This window comes from Phalaenopsis equestris, unplaced genomic scaffold (genome assembly GCF_001263595.1).
Source record: "Phalaenopsis equestris unplaced genomic scaffold, ASM126359v1 Scaffold000002, whole genome shotgun sequence".
NCBI classification, from domain to species: domain Eukaryota; kingdom Viridiplantae; phylum Streptophyta; class Magnoliopsida; order Asparagales; family Orchidaceae; genus Phalaenopsis; species Phalaenopsis equestris.
Window position 1 is genome coordinate 79,604,799 of NW_018164444.1, and position 21,034 is coordinate 79,625,832.

The 21,034-nt window shown below is 34.4% G+C and overlaps 1 protein-coding gene across 1 annotated transcript in view; it reads left to right on the plus strand.

The window, feature by feature from the left end:
- Positions 1-5,647: 5,647 nt before the first annotated feature.
- LOC110018083 (structural maintenance of chromosomes protein 5) overlaps positions 5,648-21,034 on the plus strand; it is a 111,993-nt gene continuing 96,606 nt past the window's right edge. Inside the window, exons 1-3 of the mRNA XM_020715308.1 lie at positions 5,648-6,026; positions 19,636-19,789; positions 19,945-20,018. Of these exons, the coding sequence (XP_020570967.1) occupies positions 5,793-6,026; positions 19,636-19,789; positions 19,945-20,018 (462 nt within the window). The 5' untranslated portion in view covers positions 5,648-5,792. The remainder of the gene's footprint in view (positions 6,027-19,635; positions 19,790-19,944; positions 20,019-21,034) is intronic.

A 21,034-nucleotide genomic window follows, 5' to 3' on the forward strand; every position in this document is an offset into this window, starting at 1 on the left:
CACCAAAGCTTGATTAACCAATCACTTTGGTTTGGTCGGCCACTCTGGCCTGGCCAACCCCCATTTGGCCATAACACCCGATCAATCGTCCTGGGTAACCTAAAGGGTCAATTGGTCAACTCACTTGCACGTCGCATCTCTTGCATGTGTTGTTGCATCATTGGCATGACATTACTAATTGCTTGAATTCACGCTTGTATGTGGATAGAAACACAAATTTCTAAATGACACACAATATGTTAAATACTATTGGATGAAAAAGAAATCAAAATCTTCTTTGGTATATGCTTGTATGTGGTGTCTCCTCGAGCACCAACACTTTGCGGCATGACCACACACATATGTCACTATTTTTGTGTGGCTCAATAGTTGCATATCTTCAATGAGTGGTGACTAGCATTGTTAGTCCGCCAGTGTGCATATCTTCTAAATGGAGAGCATTTCACTTCATCTCTTATGGCATCACACTTAAATGACATAAGCATTTCACGTTGTGCACTAAATTCGAGTTACATTGTAAAGCCCCCGAACCCATTAAGGGTACAATGTGTGCCCACTTGATCGTGTTATGTAGCATGATAGCATGAATATGAAATTTTGTGTCTTTATTCAAAATTATACTTGTTAGATGAATGACACTGTGTTGATACAGTGTTTTAAGGAGCATCGCTTGTCAGGTAAATCTCGGTGAGCAATGCCAGTTATTGCATCAAGATCAACACAAGTATGAATTTACTAAAGTTATTAGGGCTCTAATATATGTCACTTCGCATGTTCAGGTTCACATTTCATAGTTCGTTATATTTTAAAAATTATGCAATTAGCAAAATAGGTCTTATGTGGGGCCAACACTTTTAAAAATCCTATTGGGGGACAAATATTAGATTCTTTGGATCTTTAGGATGAGACCGGTTTTGGTAGCCTCGTCAAAGTCAAACAAAAACCTTTACCTTGCACCGCACATGCACTTAGATGTTGTGATTAAGATACTTGTCATAAAATGATGTGTTAGGCCAGGACTATGATATTGGGTAGTTTTTTTTTATGCCTTAACAATTGTTCTCTGTTATTTTGTGCCCTAGCCTGACATCCTTCAATTGCTTATTTGTGTGCTTACTAGAGTTTGAAACTTGCACACTAGCATATATAGGGGTGGTCTTGTTACAAGAAACTACGCCTAAAATGAAGAAAAGGGAGGAGCAAGTAATGATTTAAATACTAACACTTTCTGTAGATATTGCTAATGCTCTCCTCTTGCTAGACATGACTCATAATGCATTATATGAATATAACACGTGCTAACCTCTTTTGTATGTTGAGTCTTATTTTATAATTTCAAAAATATATTTTTAGAGTCTTTAGGGAGTATGCATAAGAAAAAGATACAGGCACGAGTTTTGAGGAGCTCGATGCACCGAACCATGTGACAGAGACCTGGAGCCGTCACTCGTGTCTCATATCTTACTGAAATATATTACCAACCCAACGACATTTGAGACTTTTATATATTTATTTGGTTTGTTTTAAATTGTGTTGTGTGCTTGATATTTCATCTTTTTTGGTTTGTGGTTTGTCTGGGCTCATAAAAAATGTAATTTATGCTCATTAAGAACCTTTTTTTTAAACGATCTTAATAATGCAAATTTCACGATTAATAATAAATTTTGGATTAAAATATCCCAACTTTAAAATGAGTAATTTACTTTCTGTTTTACTTTCCTACATGACCTTCGATGCAGTTTTAAAAATAAATTTGCATGAATATATCCCAAGTAATCCCTAGTAAGGCCCCACAATTAAACTTAAATGCAAATAATTGCATCATGTTGTATGTCCTGAGGAGGAGCCCCGATGCTCCTTCAATCAACAAAACCAAGCATAAAATTTTTACATTAGAGGTTGTTTAGCACGATTAGGGTGTTAGAGGCTCCCACGACCCAAACGGGGGCGTAAGTCCTTTTGTGGGAGTGTTCTGGCTTTGTAGCTGCGACCTCTCTTTTCTCTTCCATTATAGTGACTTCTTTATTATTTAATTGATAAGTATAAGTCCTACCTTTACCTATTCTACCTCTTAGAAAGTCATATGAAATTGGAGGTTTCTTTCCTCTAACCTTAAGGCAACTAGGATTTCCTTGGACGATACAATTTATGGATTGCTAAGAAGAGGTCCTTGGTCTGGTTGGGTTGACTACCTTCACGGCTAGGTAGACTTACGGTCTCCATAGCTTGGGATGACAAATTTATGGTATCCTGACCTGGCTACCTCTACCTGCTTAAGGATCCCTCCCCTTCCTGTTGACACCTCTTTTGAGCACTATCATCCTTTTATAGCAATCGTTGATGTCATCTCATAGGCCCTGCATATCTAGATATCGCTTCCCATAGTGGATACGATGATTCACCCTTTGCCCAATGAACCGATATAGACATTGAAAGCATCGAGATTCCTCCATTTAACATGATAAAAAAATTTTAGTTTCCTAAACAATCATGTATAATAAATATTATAATCGAGACCATTTTTATCGAGAGTATTCTTGGGCATCCCACAATAGATAATTAACCAAAGGAATACATTCCTTTGGGAGCCGCTCTTGACCCAGAGCAAGCACAATAACTTGATTCTCTGGTTATGGGTTGCTTTCATTAGATTTTTCTTCGCGGAATTGTTCCAAAGGTATTTTTTATCTTATCTTCTTTTGGGTGTATGCTTTTGGACTATCATGTGAATGTTACCTTATGAAAGTTCTTCACATTTTTTTAATTGCTATATGTTTTTGTTGGATTTTTATCTTTCCATATCCTGTCTTCCTTTAATTATCTTCATTATTCAAATGAAAGATTTATTTGGATAGAGAATTATACGATGATGATATGAAAAGTTAGCAACTCCAAAAGGTACACAAAGAATGAAAACAAACACCACCATCCACCTCATTTTATACATCAAGTAATCAAATTTAACTCAACTTTGTACCTCCTACCATTAAAAAAGAGAGTAAAAATCTTTTTTGCTAATGCTCCAATATAAATTGTATAACAGGTTATCCATTATCACACTCATCGATTAAAACTTATCAATTTTGATAATAAGAATGTTCACTTAAAAATTAAAAGGTATATGTTGATTTTAAACTCATAAATTCATATACTAAAATATAATTGGTAGCAATTGAATTTATTGATAAGAAACTTTGATATTTTGTAATAAAATTATTATTGTGATTAGTGGATGGGTAGAGTTCATTGAGAAAAAAATGATGAAGCAGAAAGAAATAGTGCAGTTTATTTTGGTTAAGCATAACATTTGAGGCTAAAAAATAACACGCTGATGGAAATGGGTGTTAGTGAAGATTTTTTAGGGATGAGGAAAATTGATGTCAGAGAAGGCTTTTGATATAAGGTAGTTCGTAATCGATATGGAAAAGATATTCATAGAAGGAATAGAACTATTAAATACTCAATGTTTTAGGTGCTCATGATAGATAATAGTGGGGATAATGCATGTACCTAATACATTAGTTGTGGCAAATAGAATGTGTAACCATTTATTTTTGAATAAACTAAGTAAACAATTCCTTTGCGACATGCTAAATTAGTTGTGTTTGGGTGAGAGAGAGGCACATGAGAAAGTTAGATTGATAGATCAATAAATAAATAAATATAAACACACACACACACACACAAAGCTAATCAAAATGAGCAATGGAAGACAAGATAATGAGCTTATTTAGTTGTGAGAAAAAATAAAAGGAGTCACAATTATCTATTTCTTAAAAAAAATTGAATACTAATGAGAATTTTAATAATTAAATTCCACTCTTGACTTATGATCCTGAATTTTATTATAGAGATTTATTTGTGTTGATGTTATAAGTATGAAATAAATTTTGTATGTCAAAAATTAAATAAATGTAATAAAAATTGAGCTGAGGGGAACTACTGGGTACTCTCTAGGTTTTTATTAAATAATTAGTAGCCTTGTGCCTCTATGAATAACATCTTTTTAGAGAGATTGGATGGAATGAAAATAGTGAGTTTTATCTCTTTCTACTTTGTGCACCATTTTCTTTATCCCCCACCTAATTTTTGAAGTTTATAACATACTTAAGACCACCATTTATTTGAAATTGCATGCACCTTTTTTCAAAATTTCACGCATTCTTGAATTGTCATTTATCATGATCCCACCATTGGAGTCATAAAAAATGATATCGTTGTTGCACTTGTCCCTTTTATAGCCACCATCAAACTATTCCACCAAATTGGTACCATTGATCATCTCAGATTAGCCGTGAGCCAACATTGCATAAGACATTCATCCATATATCTCAATTGCCTCCTCATTATATATATGTATATATTTTAAATTAGGATATGCATTCCACTATAGAATTGCATTTCTAATCAAAACATCATACCTCTCAATTCATTTGTCACATCTCAAGCCTTTTGTTATCATGTTCTAGATCTTGACAATGCACCTTAGGTTTAATGAGCATCATTTAATTTTACTGCTTAAGGCCATCCCTAATACTTCTCAAGATACATTGATTTAAGCCTAGTGCTTATGCCTACCCTAACATCATTATAGCTTTATATTTATGTGAAGGAACATTTCACCAATGAAATCACATAAGATTTTGAGCCCCATCATTTATTTGTAATTCAAATTCATAATGTCTTGGTTGTGTTTTTTATGTTGGTAGAGCTTCTCTCACATTTGTTAGTTACAATTTCTCCTCTAGTTCGCGATTAGTTGATTTCATCATCATTCTATCTTTCCCTTGATCCCATCACTATTTAGTATATCCAAACATTCAAAATATCATTTTAAATCCTATACAAACTAAATCCCATTCCTCACCTATTTTTTTTAGATCCAAATTTATTATGTCGTGCAAATTCAACAAATCTTTAAGTTTCATAAATTCCTCTCTTATTCACATGTCACTGCTCTTCTTGGTGCTTTCTTTAGTGAGCTTACACAATGACTTCTTGGTTGGGGGTTTCCGAAAGTCGGATTGAAGATGCAAGCATTTTATCTTATAAAATAGATTAAGTAAAAAAACAATAATATATCATTTAAAATTTAAATTAAGTTAGTAATTAATATTAATTTACAAAGTTAGAATTTAAATAAATTAATATAATTCATGATTTAATTGGATTAAATAACATTATTATATTTAAACATTTTATAAACTATTAATTAATGATTAATTAGAATATTCATCCAATTAATTATAATTAATTTAATTATTACTTGGGATATTTAATTAAATGAAATGTGATTTCTTTTGCCTAATTAAAATTGATATAAGCAAAGTCAATTTAATAAGATGTCCCACAATCATGTAAATTTTTAAATACTTAAATAAAAAGCAAAATTAGATTTATTAAAATTTTGGAAGATTTGCATACATATCACTTAATTCTAATGTATTTACATAGCTAGCACCTACACTTTAAATTTGTAGCTATATGCCACCTTATCTAAATATGAAAAGCTTTATTTCAATTCTTAAAGTCAATAGGGTGGTATTATATAAAAAAGCAAAATTTAGGTGTGGGATATGTAAAAATAAAAGAATTGAGTGGTATGTATGTAAAATGCCCCTAACAGTCGCCAGGAGTTCTTCTTTTTCTGGATTTTTCAGCGCCAAACCTTTAGGGCTAGGGTTTACATATAGGATTTAGCGGTTGGTAAAAACGAGTGTTTCTTGCGGCGAAGGAGAAAGTAGAAACAGAACCCTTCTCCGTCTCCCATTCTTGTTCACCTCTCTTTCACCATGGCTGCACGCGCGGCCAAGCGACTCAAACTTGCTACCCAGCTGTGCGATGGGAGAGGGGAAGATGATTATTTACCTGGCAACATAACGGAGATCGTGATTCACAACTTCATGACCTATGATCACCTTGTATGCAAGCCTGGATCCCGCCTCAACCTTGTAATAGGCCCTAACGGATCAGGGAAGAGCTCTCTTGTGTGCGCTGTTGCTTTGGGTCTTGCTGGAGAGCCTCAGGTCTTGCCTTGGATATTTTGTTAATATTATTATGTTTTGATTTATGATTATATTTGCTTATTTTGTTGCTTGTAAATAGAAACCATGCCTTGATATGATTTTCAGTTTTGGTGGTTTTGATTGAAACTGAGCCAGTATTCATTTTTTTTTTTTTTTTTTTTTTTTTTTTTGGTTTTGGCGGATTTTCAGAGTTGTTTGGGTGAAGTTCGAAGAAATTCGAAGTTTATGAGAGAGCTTTGCTAAAAATTTTGATCATCAAAATTATACTAGAATGCAGTTACGGAGGACTCACCTTGATATTGGGATAAGATTGTTGACGGCCGGTCTGATTCTATGATCACTTTGGGCATCGGAGCTTGGAATGATTAACTGTTTCATGATTGTTGAAATTTTAACGGGCTGATCTCTTGACAGAGAATGCAAATGGCAACGATTCTTATATTGCAGCAAAGAGCTTTAAGACCAAGTAAACATGAGTCTATAGGTGAAGACTATTGCCAGTCAAACACCTGATGATCAAGATTTGGAGGCAAATGATTTAGTACTGTGTATGGAAATAATGATATCAGGACTAGTGTAACTAGCCAACTGAAGATAAGGATGAATTTCAAATTTCAATGCAGTTCACGATTTTGTGTGATTAGTTTGTGTATTTAATTTTGAGTTCAAGTTATGATTTTTATAATTTTTGGAGTTTGTTTCTTTTTTTGAGGAGTTAGTTAAGTGTTTATAAGAATTATTTTTAAGTTATAATTCCCTGGAAGTAAGCTCATTCCCTAAATAAAGTCGTTAGTTGCCCCATGTAGTTGTTGATAACCCTTAATGTCACCGGTCAACTGATCCCCTGAAATCCTTTTAGTTGCCTCAGTCATCTACCAATTTTGGTTGAGGCCTACAAGGAGGAGGGATCGGTTTCTGGTTTGGTGTTTGCAAAAAAGTATACATGCATTACAATAGTTTGTTTCTGTCCAGGGGTTGAAAAATAAAATTCAATTTCGGAGTTTTTTTTTTGGTCCAGCGCTGGTTGAAACCTGCAGAGAAGGGAAAATTAATTATAGTTGCTATGTACACTAATTTAGAGAGCATAGGTCAGATGCTAGATAAATAATGAAATCTAGCCAAACAAGTGGCTAGATTGCTCGTACTAATGGCCGCAAGTACAGATTGGATGAAGATTGAATGTTCAACTGCTTGCTAATTTCTAGTGACAAGTTACATACTCCTTCATTCTTGTACAATTATTACAACATATGCACATTCGGCAAATGTTACTGGTATGCGCAGAGATGATGAAGTTGAGGTTGAGGATGTTTTTGTCCATATTTAGTATAAGGGGAGAGTAAAGCCTTGCGAGATGTATGCGAAGGTGGAATTTCCCAATTATGATGGAACCATCAACTTGGCGACATTGGACACATGAATGACCAACTAGACACTTATTTCACCTTATGTATTTTTTGCATATATGATAACGTGGATTTTGCCCAACTAAAATTTATTCATCATGAATTACCATAGGGACAATTTATGTAGTTGATATTTTGGCAGAAGAAATGAAGTAAACACAGTTTGAAGCAACACAATGATGATTTTTACTAGAGCATGTAGTAGAGTGTTGATGTTAGGCGTTGACTATGGAAGTTAGGCATGGGGATGTACAAATGTTTATAAAGTAACCTTGAGGGATTTTCTCTCAAATTGCAAATAAACTCATTGTTTTTAATCATGCATTGAGCAAGGCCAGTATGATGTCATTGGCCATAAAATGAAAAAAAAAACTAGGGCAAGAGCGAGAAGGCCTCACATTAACTATTGAAGCATTGGCATGCTTACCTCTTGGGAAAGGAGATTTTGATGCACTAAACCGCTTCAATATTTGTAGACTCAAATGAACCATAATTAGAAGACATATAATGTGGATAATATATTTCTAGTAGTTGGGAAAGGAGATTTTGATGCACTAAACCGCTTCAATATTTGTAGACTCAAATGAACCATAATTAGAAGACATATAATGTGGATAATATATTTCTAGTAGTTCTACTCAATGATCCATGACTAGAAGGATATTACCATTAAAATGTTCAACATGATCTCTCAGTCACGACTGTGGATGGAATCTGACTTATGTGCCATGATGTACACAAAATTAAAGAGGACCATTGCCTTGCATTCACAGAAAAATGGCTAGACAATGGTGATGAACAAGTTGGCAGGCCATCTTCTACACAAATACGATAACAAGCATTTTAAGATTCAGGATAGTTACCTACGTTGCAATAGATCTTCAATCAAGCTGTACATTTGTCGATTATAAAAACTCCATTTTAGGTTTGTTGAAATTACTTGCCAGAAAATTCATTCAATATCTGATTCTCCATTGCACGCACAATTGATGGCTGGTGCAGACCTTCATAACTATTTTGAACATCAACGACGGACAATAGTCATAGTATCACCTAAGACTAGCTTGAGACATCAATGAAATCTTTCAAGTCATTTGCTATTTACTAAAATGGACCACTTTTATGCATTATGATCATTGAAACTACATAAGTTAGTTCTCCATGTTAAACAATTCACAACACGAGAAAGAGCTGGAAAATTTTAACAAAATGAATGCAAAACTCTTGGGTAGTATCGTGTCTGATATCCAATTTGTTTTTTAAAAATTTAACCTAGAACAACACTCTTATAATAAGAGTGGGTACAAATATTCCAAAGTCATAAATTTCTAGTGACTTCTTTGAAAAAGTGATACCGTTCTAGGGCTCATAGAAGGTATTTAAGAAGAGGATTTAGTGAGAAAGTGGTTGTGAAATAGGCAATAGAATGAAATATGGGAGTTTGACTGCGTTTGAATGATGATAAACGTAAATCGTCAGCTGTCCCGGTTGGAAACATCAAAGAAAACTTTGTATTGGCGACACTTGGGCGATAAGGAGGTTTCACCATTTGTTACCATGCAAGATACATCCACACCACTTGTTAAAGAAATGGTTGCATTACTCCTTAAGGTAGAAAACAAAGACTAGATTCTCCCTAAACTCGAAACAAATCAAAAGTGTTCCCAGAATAGAAAAAAATACATAAATAGTGTTCTCTATGGAAATAATCCGAATTAGAAAGAAAGGAATAAGAAATAAGATTAGAAAAGGAAAAGAATTATGTTGAATTTGATAACAGGGGTAAGGAATTTCTGTGAATAAAGGTTTTCATGAGGCATGACTCATGTGCGGCCCCATTCTGCGATCATGGACATGTAGAAACCAGTGGTTTCACTGGATTTCGCTAGACGCAGAATTGTCCCTCTCGTGTTTCTCTCTGTGTAGGAGAGACTTCACCTTCTTCTTTAGAGGCATCTTGAATCAATGTATTACCACCATAATAAAGTCATTGCCTTGCTATGTTGGAGCTAATCACATTACAAAATCTATGTTCATATTCATTTCAGGCAACTCCAAAACACATATGTCCTTTCAAAGTTTCTCCTGATAGAATAAATTACCATCTTTATTTGACACTACCTGAGCTGGAACTGCACATAGACAGATATTCTCACTGACCATGTCTTGAGTCATTAAATACATAACCCTCTTCTCTCATTTCTCTACTCGGCTAACACATTTGATAAATAAGTCTTCCTGGAAGAATCGACTCTAGTACAAAATCTATGGCAGACTGGACCACTCTCGATGGAAACCATCGAGGAGTTAAATTGTTAGTCAGGATATCCGCCCCTTTTATGGAATCGACTCTTCAGACTCACAATTTTCTTGGTCAACCAATGTTAGTTTTGTTGGATACTCCCCCATGGGCTCAGCTTAAATCATTAACATCTCTTCCTTATTGGCTGCAAGTTGATACTCCCCTCTCTTCTCCTCCTTTGGGTTTTCATCCTCTACCTCCACTGTATCTTGCTTAGTGAAAGATATCACATTTCTGTTTATACAATCAAATGCAATGTGGCCAAAACCGTGGCACTTGAAGCACTTACTAGTTGGGATGGATTTAAGAGGATTGGCGGCCTCCTCTTTTTCCTTCACTTGTGTGGGTTTCTTTCTTGGCAAGTTAGGCTTAGGTGCTCCCCTAGGTGTTATTTTTCTGTATGTTCCTAGGGTTGAACTTTGCCTGAAAGGTGTGGCGTCACCTTGTGATATTGCTATTTTTCACCTTCAAAGCTTGGGTTTGGACATCAAGTAGGGACTCAAACGACTTGAGCTTTACCATATTCCTAATAGTCTATCTCAGTCCTCCAAGATACCTTGGTATTGTATGTGCCTCTGGTTCCTCCAAATCACATTTCAATATGACTTGATTAAATTCAATTTTGTACTTCTGCACAGAAATGTCTCTCTAGCTCAAGTTGTGGAGCCTTTTGAATATATTCTATTAGTAATGTGGGGAAAGGTATTTATGCTAAATGTCCCTTTTCATTTTATACCATGTGGTAATCTTACTCTTTCTTTTTAGCTATCGAAGATGCTTCAAATTCTCTTACCATAGAGATACACTATTCTTTAACTTTTTGGCAACTAGCTTTACCATTTTGTCATTGGAATATCCTTGTATTCAAAGACTCATTCCACTGCTTGGAGCCACTTGATGAATTTGTCTAGATCCATGCGACCATCAAAATATGACAAGTCAATCTTCACTCCAAATTTCCGGCTTTTATGATATTCCAAGTCAAATCTTCAGGCTATTGATTCTTCATCATCAGAAACTGCCTGGTAGAAGAGATTCACTTACTCATCTCGATTTGACTAGTTATTGCTGTTGCTACGAGTGACCTCTCTAGGTTGTCTTCTCTCAAAGACAGTAAGGGTCTGTTTGGTGCAGCTGTTGATTATTGATAAACAGATTATTCTGATAATCTTATAATCTGCAGATTATCAGAATAAACTGACTTGCTGTTTAAGGGAACTTATGCAAAATAACTTATTGATAGCTGTTGCTGAATAAATGACTTTCATGCCCCTATTTGGTGAAAATGTTTGCAACGAAACTAAAATAAATATTTTAACTACTCTATATACTAACTGACTTAAAGCACACATATCAGAAATTCTAAGGATTTAAGACATTTATTGAATTGGACATATATAAGACAAGACACTCCAGGGATCTCAAAGAATAACATAGCCTCATTCTCTTCATAAGAGACTCCCAACTACCATTGTTAGAAAGCATAAGAATCAAATATGTAAATAAAGCATCAACAAAAATAATTAAACAAAATCTCTAACTCCTAGAAAAGGGTAGCATGATACCAGGGGACGGATTGAATCCCAGTGCTGCCATGACTATCGTCTTCCTTCCGCATCAATGAAACGGAGGATGACATCGGATAGGAAGTCATTAATAGCTTCCTCAAATGGAAACCTATCGATTTCCTGTCGCGATCTCAGCGAAGGAGAGGGGAGGGGAGGATTGGCTCGGCGAGCCGAGGGATCTGACAGGCGTGAGCAGAGATCGGGGAAGGCTAGGGCGTGAGCAGAGATCAGAGAGGGATTTTCTAACGCGCGAAGCTTTCGATCTCCGCGAGGATGAACGATATCGGGGAAGGCTAGGGCGAGGGGGAGCACAGAGGGCACGAGAGGAAATTTTCTCCCAAATGCGCGAAGAAGACGTTGGACACGACCCCCTCTCCGCTTCTCCACCTACTAACAAAAATGTAGAAGCGCGTCTCAGCGGTGGGATTACGCAGGGCCGAATGCATTTTTCAAACACTCGTTGGGCTTTTTTATACCGCCACCGCAGTCAACTGCCCCAAACGGGCCTTAAGTTTATGATGCATTTGGAAGATTTTCTACTGCGTATTCTTTATAGTAAGTTCCTGGACATCTCATTGAAGTTTCTCTCTTGGCGACATGTCATCATTTTCTCCTGGTAAAGTTTTTGACGGATGTAGGATTGGCTTAGGTTTTGGTGATGTGTCAGAGTGAAATTTTAGGGGAAATGAAAAAGTTGGAATTTTAAAATTTAGGGTTTATGCTAGGAATTGCAGTAGGAATGATTTGTGAATAGTGAATTTTTTTTTGGGAATTTTAGATTAGGATAGAAAAGACAGAACTCTAAAAAAAATATAGATAGTGCTGGACTCTAATACCAAATGATATCGTTTTAGGGCTCATAAAAAGTATTTTTATGAGGTGATTTAGTAGGAAAGCTGTTATGGATTAGCGAGAGAATGAAATGAAATATGGGAGTTTGACGACGTTAGGAATAAGTGTTGATTGATAGCTACCCCGACTTGAATCAACAAAGGAATCTCCATATCGTCGGCGTTCAGGTGGCAAGGAGGTTTCACCACTTGTTTTTAAGTAAGATACATGCACATCACTTGCAAAAAGAAAGGATACAATATTCCGTAAGATAGAAAAAAAAAAGATTACAATATCTCTAAACTCAAAATAAATCAAAAGTATTCTCAAAACAGAAAAAAATACTTACATAGTTTCCCCTTCAGAAATAAATCTAATAATATAGAAAGGAGGAGGAAATAAGGCTAAAAAAGGAAAAATAACTATGTTGAATTTGATAACGGGGGCAAAAAAATCCCATAAATAGGGTTTTCACGCAGCGGGACTCACGCTCAACCCCATCTTGCGATCATGGGCAAGCGGAAACCCGCAGTTCTGCAGGATTTTGCTGGATGTGGAATTGTCTGCTCTCGCAGTAGAATGTTTTTATTTATTTTTATTTTCTTATGTTTGACTACTCTCATACACTTTAGTATTAGCGAAATATTAACACAATATAAAATCAACAATTTTCTTGAAGTGAAACGCCTTATGAGCTTTGAATTTCAATCTAGTATAGTTTTGGATTGTTAAATTAAGTGCATATAGCTTACTGATTTATGCCAATATCATATTCCAATGTACTTTTTTATCTGATTAATCTTTCAAATGCTAATTATTTATCGCTTTCTTTTATTCTTGTGGATTGAAGCTGTTAATACCCCATTCACTATTCAGTTAGGGTGCGAATAATACTTGTCATGACTTGACCCAGTGAGCTTGAAATTACCAAGACGGGAACTGACAGTTGGATGAATGAAACCCTATCTAACAGCTTCATTTCATCATAAAAATAAAAATTCAAAACACAAAAGAGCAATTCTAGTTCATAGAACTTATATTTACAATAGATTGTTCATATTTAACTATTTATCTTCAACAAAAAATAAACTAAATTGCAATACCTATCAACTTAAGTCTGACTATTTAAGAAAAACAAGCTCTAGAAAAACTAGATGCAAATGTCAAACAAAGATCAATTTACAACAATACATACCTGCATGCCAGAGTTTAAATTTGTCTTTGAATAACATCCACGAATGTTTTTAGAGATCCATTCAGACTGGATACTAAGCAAATACTTTGAGACTTGTATACATAATTGATTTACAACAAATATGATCCGCTTTAAGCATACACCATATTCATTAGGTGATGATATCACAATGATAGATGATGCTAGCCGTATCACATAAAACTATCTCGTGACATATCACCTGCAATGAAATTTTTTAGGGGTAATTACATACAGATGACCTGAAACATTGATATTTATAAATTAACCACCAGGTGATTTTCTTGAACTACTAAAATCTATTGAGAATTTGATAAAAATGAAAAATATGGTTTGGGGTTTATCTTGATTTTTTATATTTGAGTGAGATTTGAAAAATGGGTGAAAGAGGGTGGTTGATTTGTAATTAGCAAGTTTAAGATTATTTGTATGTAATTGCCCCAATTTTTAAATTGTCCCCTATTATGCAAAATGGACTATATTGATACATTTAGAACATTAAAACTACTTATAATAGACCACATGCTACATAAGTCACCACAGAAAGATGATATAGAAAATTACTTAAAAATGTGGTTAATATCTATGGGTAGTGTGTTATTTGATATCCAATTTATCTTCTAAAAATTTGACTTTAAAGATTGCTCTCATAAAAGAGCTAGTCGCAAAGTTATGGAGCCCACTGTGGGATTGGAGCTGATCAAGAAAAAGCTTAGAAATTTCTTGAAGGCATTTTTTAATTTTAATGTTGCATTTGTTAAATCATGTTGGTTGAGAAAAAGCTGTAGAGACATCAATAAAAAGTTTAAGGAAAGGCATGAACAACATTTTGTGAATGCCAACTTCCATGTAAGTGATCTTAGAAGGTGAGAAACTGAAGCCAATCTGATATATTCAATTTTGGATTATTATGGAGGTTGGATACTATGCTTGTCAATTGGAGTTGCCACCATACATGGAGATGCATTCAGTGATAGCTTTGGATAACTTGAACCCCTATGAGCCTTTTATGCTTGCAGGAGACCTATAAAAGTCTTGCACACAATGGTGACGTGTTGATGTAGCATGAGGTGCCATTGAAATTATTCATCCTCCTAGAAAAGAATTTTAACCATTTAAAGGCTTAGTTTAGGGTTTGTTTCGAACAACTACAAGTGTTTTTTAAACAACTATCAGGAGAAGCTGCAACCGAAGTAATGTTTGTTTGGATAGTTCAGATGCTTATCTATTGTGTTGTAGCTATTTCTAAAATTAAAACTTTAATTTTAGAAGAAGTTCACCATTTTCAGAAATAATTCAAAACATAATATTAAAAATAAATTTCAAAATATTACAGAAATGGCAGAAGTTTAATATATTATATTAGAAGATATAAATCATTTAACATTAAATAAACGAAAGCTAAAATTAAAATATCAAATAATATTATTATAATATTAGACTTCATGTCCAAATAATCAAAATCCTTTTTATTAATTATTTTTATAAAACTGTTCTCCACATGATCGCTATTTGAAGCGGACTCATCATTGTCGTCAGCCCATCTAAAGAAACCATGATAATCAAACGATCTGTTTTTTGGGACACCTGTAAAATCCTTTTACATAGCTAGCTCCTCTTCATTTAAAATTTTCGGTGGATTTATTTGAAATGTTGAATCTGTATGCTTTATCACCTTAATCAATAAATTAACAAATGTATTTAAGCCTACAAAGAAATGTCTATTAATTATTTTAGTTGAATGTTGGAATCACTTGCATGCTGCCCTTATTGACATATTATGAGATAATATATATAAAGTCATGCCTAAAACTTCTTTGGCTGATGTCCTAGAAGAACTATGTAGACCTTAGAAGATTTCCGATACATGCAAAAGATCAATAAGTATTTCTCAAAACATGTGAAAGACGAAATCTCCCTGGATTGCCTCCTAATAGTTCACCAATCAATTCATCACTAATATATGACGAAGTCATACATGGTAACTTACATAAAAATGGTTTGTTATATTCATTCAGTAAACAAACTTCGACAATAAGTATATTATGATGTCGCTTTTTTGTTAATATCTATATTTGCAATCATAAATAGGTCTGTTACAAAGATATGTATTAAATTAAAAGATATATATTAAATTAAAAATTTAAACCATAATATTTATAGCTCACAATGAAAATAACTGACTAATGTTCAGAGGTTGACATATAAAATTCATGCATCATTGCTTCCAAAGGAATGGAGGTATAATAGATATGTTGCAAATACATGAATTGAATTAAATATTACAAACCATAATGTTCATGGTTCACAATGGGAATAATAGACTAATTTTCATAGACAAGAACATATAAGGTTCTTGCATCATTGCTTCTGAAGATATGACAGAGGTAGGAATCCCTTGTCAGGGATTATAGACCAGTTGTGAGATTTGTTTCTCAAGAAATCCTGCTCCTATCATCTTTTTTTTCCCCACCAGTGTGTCCTGATGAAGGACGTTTATGACTACTACCACTGGTTTGAATGACATTTCAACATGATCATCTAAACTATATTCTTATATTCGCAGTTCTGACTCTCATTTACTAAGCTTTCAATAACTTTGATGGCTTGGAATCCAAGCATGAACTCTAGTAACAACTTCTCCAAACTTTATATCAAACTTACCTTCTAATTTAGGATCTATATCGGAATTTTAATTTTTTTTTACTTCAGATGATACCTATAATGAGAAATAAAGTGTGGATATTATGTGCTTCTATATCTCTGTTCATAAAGAAGATGAATAAGTTTTACCTCTAACTTCTCTTTCCATCATTCTGTCGAGTTATCAATGTTTTTTTTTTCATTTGTATACTAGACTAACCTAGTTGCACCTTGTTTTAACTCCTTCCACACCTTCCAATTCTGTTTTTAAGTCATACCATTTATTTTTTAACTGGGTCTTATCATGTTCTCTTTTAATTTATTCTTTAAATTTTTTGATCATATTGTCACCCTTTTTAGTTAAAGTGTGTGGTAGGTCGATTGCCCATCTCAATCTCTTTCAAATATATATCATAAAATATTATCGTAATTTCTCTCTCTCACAAGTATGACATGTTTCGTCTTTTGATTCTCCCATCACAAAACTGTGTAATATGAAGAGATTAATTAATGTCACATAAATATCAAAGCTACTAACAGTTGTGATTCATTTTCATTATAGAAAAGAGTTATCTCTTTTATTTGAAAAACCATACATTAACGACACAAGTGGAGGCATTCGAAGCTTCAACGACATTGCACATAAATGTTTGACTAATTAATTTCATAATTAATGCTTTCATTTTTATTGTAAAGCACAAGCTTATAAATTATCTACCTTCATTCACATTTTACTAATAAAAAAATACACAAGTTAAAGAAGACCAAAATCAAATAAAAAATCATCAACAAACCCATATTATCCATGAATGGTAAATGAGCATAAATGTAGAATAAGAAGTTGACGCCAATCAACACTTCTCTTAAAAAAAGCATCTCAACAATGCTCTGTGAGGAAAATGAAGAGACAAACAACTACCCATCCAAAGCAAATGAGAATCATTCCTAATCTTACTTTCACTCATAACTAAGCATATGAAATTTTCGTACATACCTCACAATTCTGATTTATTTACATTTCAAACTCTTAAAAATAGCATAATTTTGATTCACCGTAGAGGACTGAGCATTGAGCTAATGGTGAATCCAGTGGCAACATGTGATTTTTTTTTCTCTCTGATCATAGGAGTGAGGTAAATGAGAATTTTATTTATTGAGAGGGAATATAAAAAAGTGATTTTCTTCATATGCACAAAATCACAACCTAAGAGAAAATTTCCTATAGGCCTCCAAACCATAACTTTTCAGTGGATTACTTAAAACCTTACATGAGAACACATTTATATGGTTAACAATATATCTTTTTGGTGTCATGATTATGAAAGTGATAAAACAGATAAGTTAAGGTATACTATCATACATGTCCCAAAATTGGGATTTATGAATATTAAAAAACTCGATCACTCCTCTTCTTTGATGTTTCCTTGTAAAAAGTTTGAATTACATTTACATTATAATTTGTGGATTTGTGCAATTAGGCATTGCCAAATGTTCTCCCCCCTCCAAGGGTTTTTCTATATTAACACTTCAATTTCTTTTCTAAACCATATTTCTGAGAAGATTTTCTTAGGTAACACATGCAGCATTTAACTATCGGCAAATCACACATCTATCACCCGTACAAATGATGAATAAAGAAGATCATACCATGATCAGAGAAGTACTGAAAGAAAAAATCAAGAAAAAACCAAAAGCAATCCAAAGAGATCATACCATGATTGTAGAACCACAGAAAGAAAATAATCAAGAGGCAATCATATCTTTTAGAGCAAACAATCTAACTGCAAACAATCTATGATGCCAAAAAAATTCAAATCGAAGTTATTCACATGAAGCCATGAGAGTAAAGTAGAGAGAGTGTGACAGAGTACAAGAGGTTATGGTTTTAGGCACCTCACTTGTAGTCAAGTGAGAAAAAACGAGAACACCTGCAATGAATAATTTTAACCCGTGAAGAGAGATGAATGTTTGCAGCAGAATACCTTTCGAATAATCCCCTAATTGATGTTCCATCTGGGATTTCATTAGGAAAATTTGGAAAAGAGAACGGGTAAAATTGGAAAATAAAAGGCCTAAACTACGAAATGCAGCATGCCGCTGATCCTCTCCATGGTCTTGTGCCGCGATACACTGCCACGATTTTGATCCCGTCACAACCTTGCCACGCCTGCGATGCATGGGGCAAATAGACTAATTGTGCATTCTGAGAACTCACTGTCAACCTGCCGCCGTGCCAAACGCCACCTAAAAGGTGACTAATTGCGTTGACAAGAAAGGTCAATTACCCTGTGCTGCAAAGAGATGAACAAAGGTTTTGGGCAGTAAACCTTCACTCATATGGGCTTGTAATTTCATAAGAGTCAAATCCTCCTAAATGGGGGACCTATGATCTATGGATCAGATTTATTAGATGATGAATCAGATCATATATGACATAAACTGGACATCAGAACGTGGAAAGATCAATGCTGAATTTTACAGTCCAATCATTTGACAGAAACTACCATTGGTTGCAATTTGTAGGTCGCATGGTAGAAATTGAAGATCAAGCAAATAACAGTCAATAGGTGAAGGCAGATTACTGATCAGATGCTTGGTGATTGTGATTGAAAGAGAAAAAAATTGGTTGGTTGGATGATGAAAAGAACATTAAGATAAGAATGACCAGGTAACTTTATTCATTCAGCAAAGAGATAATGATGAATTTTAATTTTTGAATTCATTTTGGATGTTTTTGTATTTTTAATTTTAATTTCAAGATAGTTAAAAATTTATGGAGTTTGTTTCTTTATTGGGGGGGATTTAGATTGTGAAGAGAAAAATAACTTGAATCGATTTTCTACTGTAATTGCCTGTTAACGGGCTTGATTCTTGTGATCAATCAATTTTCTTCGAAGTCCTCTTTTCCTTCTCTACTGCTCTTCAGCTGTTGCCAATCTTTTCCAGTAGGCCTAATGGGACCAACTGCTTTGTACAGTCACTGGCCACCTTCCAACATCTGTTGTTGCAGTCATGAAAGGTTTTCTTAGTTGCTACTAACATGCATTATTTTTGGTGAAGATCTGAAGGGATAAGGGAAACTTTTGACAGCGAAATAGAGGCAGATTACAGCAGCTTGCTGCATTCCAGAGGTTTGGAGATCAAAATCAGAGGAAGGTATCTGCTTTCTAGTGCTGTCTGCAAACTACGGAGATGGAAAAACAAGTTCTAATTACCGTTCACAGTAATTCAAAGAAGAAATTCCAAATTGTTCTTGCTGCCCGCAGCAGGCAGGAATAGAGTTCAAATTGGAGAGAAAAAGTCATTTTCAGTGTGAAACAATATTTGAGATATCTTTAATTGATTGACAGATCAGCAGAGAAGCTCTATAGAAATTCCTTTAAATTTTTTTGGATTCATGTTAGCCCTTATTATGAAATTGCATCATAACATTAAGTGATTAGCATCTGATCATTCCAAATTTCATGTGTTGTAACTTAGTCCAATTACATTTTTTGGGTACTATTTTGTGCCATTTTGTGGTATTTTTATAGTGTAAAGCTAATACTGTTTTCATCCTACTAAATGGTGGAATATTGTAATAATTTTAAGACTTTTCCGAGTTTGGAATATTAGTCCCTCCTCTTCCATGACTTGTTTATTGCAGCTCCTTGGAAGGGCTACGAGCATTGGGGCTTTTGTGAAGCGGGGTGAAGAATCCGGTTATATAAAGATCGCTTTGAGGGGCTTCTCTCAGGAGGAAAATATTACAATTATGAGGAAGATTGATATTAACAACAAGTCTGAGTGGGCTCTCAATGGTATTATCATGTCAAATACTTGCCTTTTGAGTTTTTATTTCTGCCGGGCATTGAGGAAAATTTCCGTTTTGTTCCTTGTAGGTTTCTGAAAATATATTTATATTTGAGGAACCATTGCATCTTAGTGACTGCTGTTATCAATTTTTGTATTGCAGGTGCTGCAGTGCCCAAAAAAAATGTTATTGAGGTTATTCAAAAGTTCAATATTCAAGTCAATAATTTAACTCAAGTGAGCCCGACCCTCTCTCTCTCTCTCTCTCTCTCTCTCTCTCTCCCGCACACACACACACACACAGAGTTTAGCATGAGATTTATAACATTTATAACATTGCTATCAAATGGATAATGGATTTATTTTTAGCTTTTAGTTGAACATATCCTCCGAGAGGCTCTTTCTTAGCAACATTATTTGCAATTCGACTGTTGCTTTGGGGATTTATAACTCGGGAGATGCATAGCATCACCGGTAGGCAAGATATTCAGGGGGACAGTAAAAGCCACACACACTATATAGCATGAGATTTATAACATTGCTATCAAATGGATTGATTTTTAGCTTTACCACAACAACAACAACAACAACAAAGCCTTAATCCCACTACGTGGGGTTGGCTACATGAATCTTTTTTCTCCATTGCGTCCTATTCAGTGTCATATTTTCATTTAGTTCTAGTAAATTAAGATCATTTTTTATACAATAAGCCCAAATCTTCCGAGGTCTACATCTGCCTTTCTTAGCACAAGTCGAATTTAAAACATCTACTCTCCTAATCAGATCATCAGATGGTCGACGTTTAGTGTGACCAAACCATCTAAGACGACCTTCTCTAATTTTGTCCATCACAGGAGCTACACCAACCCTATCTCGAATATATTCATTTCGCATTTTGTCTCTAAGTGTAAAACCACTCATCCACCTAATCATTCTCATCTCGGCAACACTTAACTTATTATTATGTTTCTGTTTTAAAGGCCAACATTCAACGCCATAGAGCATTGCAGGTTTCACACCGTCTTATAAAATTTTTCTTTCAGTCTAAGCGGTACTTTTCTATCACTCAAGGCCAGAAGCATTCCTCCACTTCAACAAACCAACTTGAATTCTACTATTAACATCCCCATCTATATCACCATCGCTTTGAACAACATACCCAAGATATCTAAATCGTTCCTAACTTTTAATAATTTGATCAACCAAAGTCACACTTCTGTCACTAGAGCTACTACTACTAAAATGTCACTAGA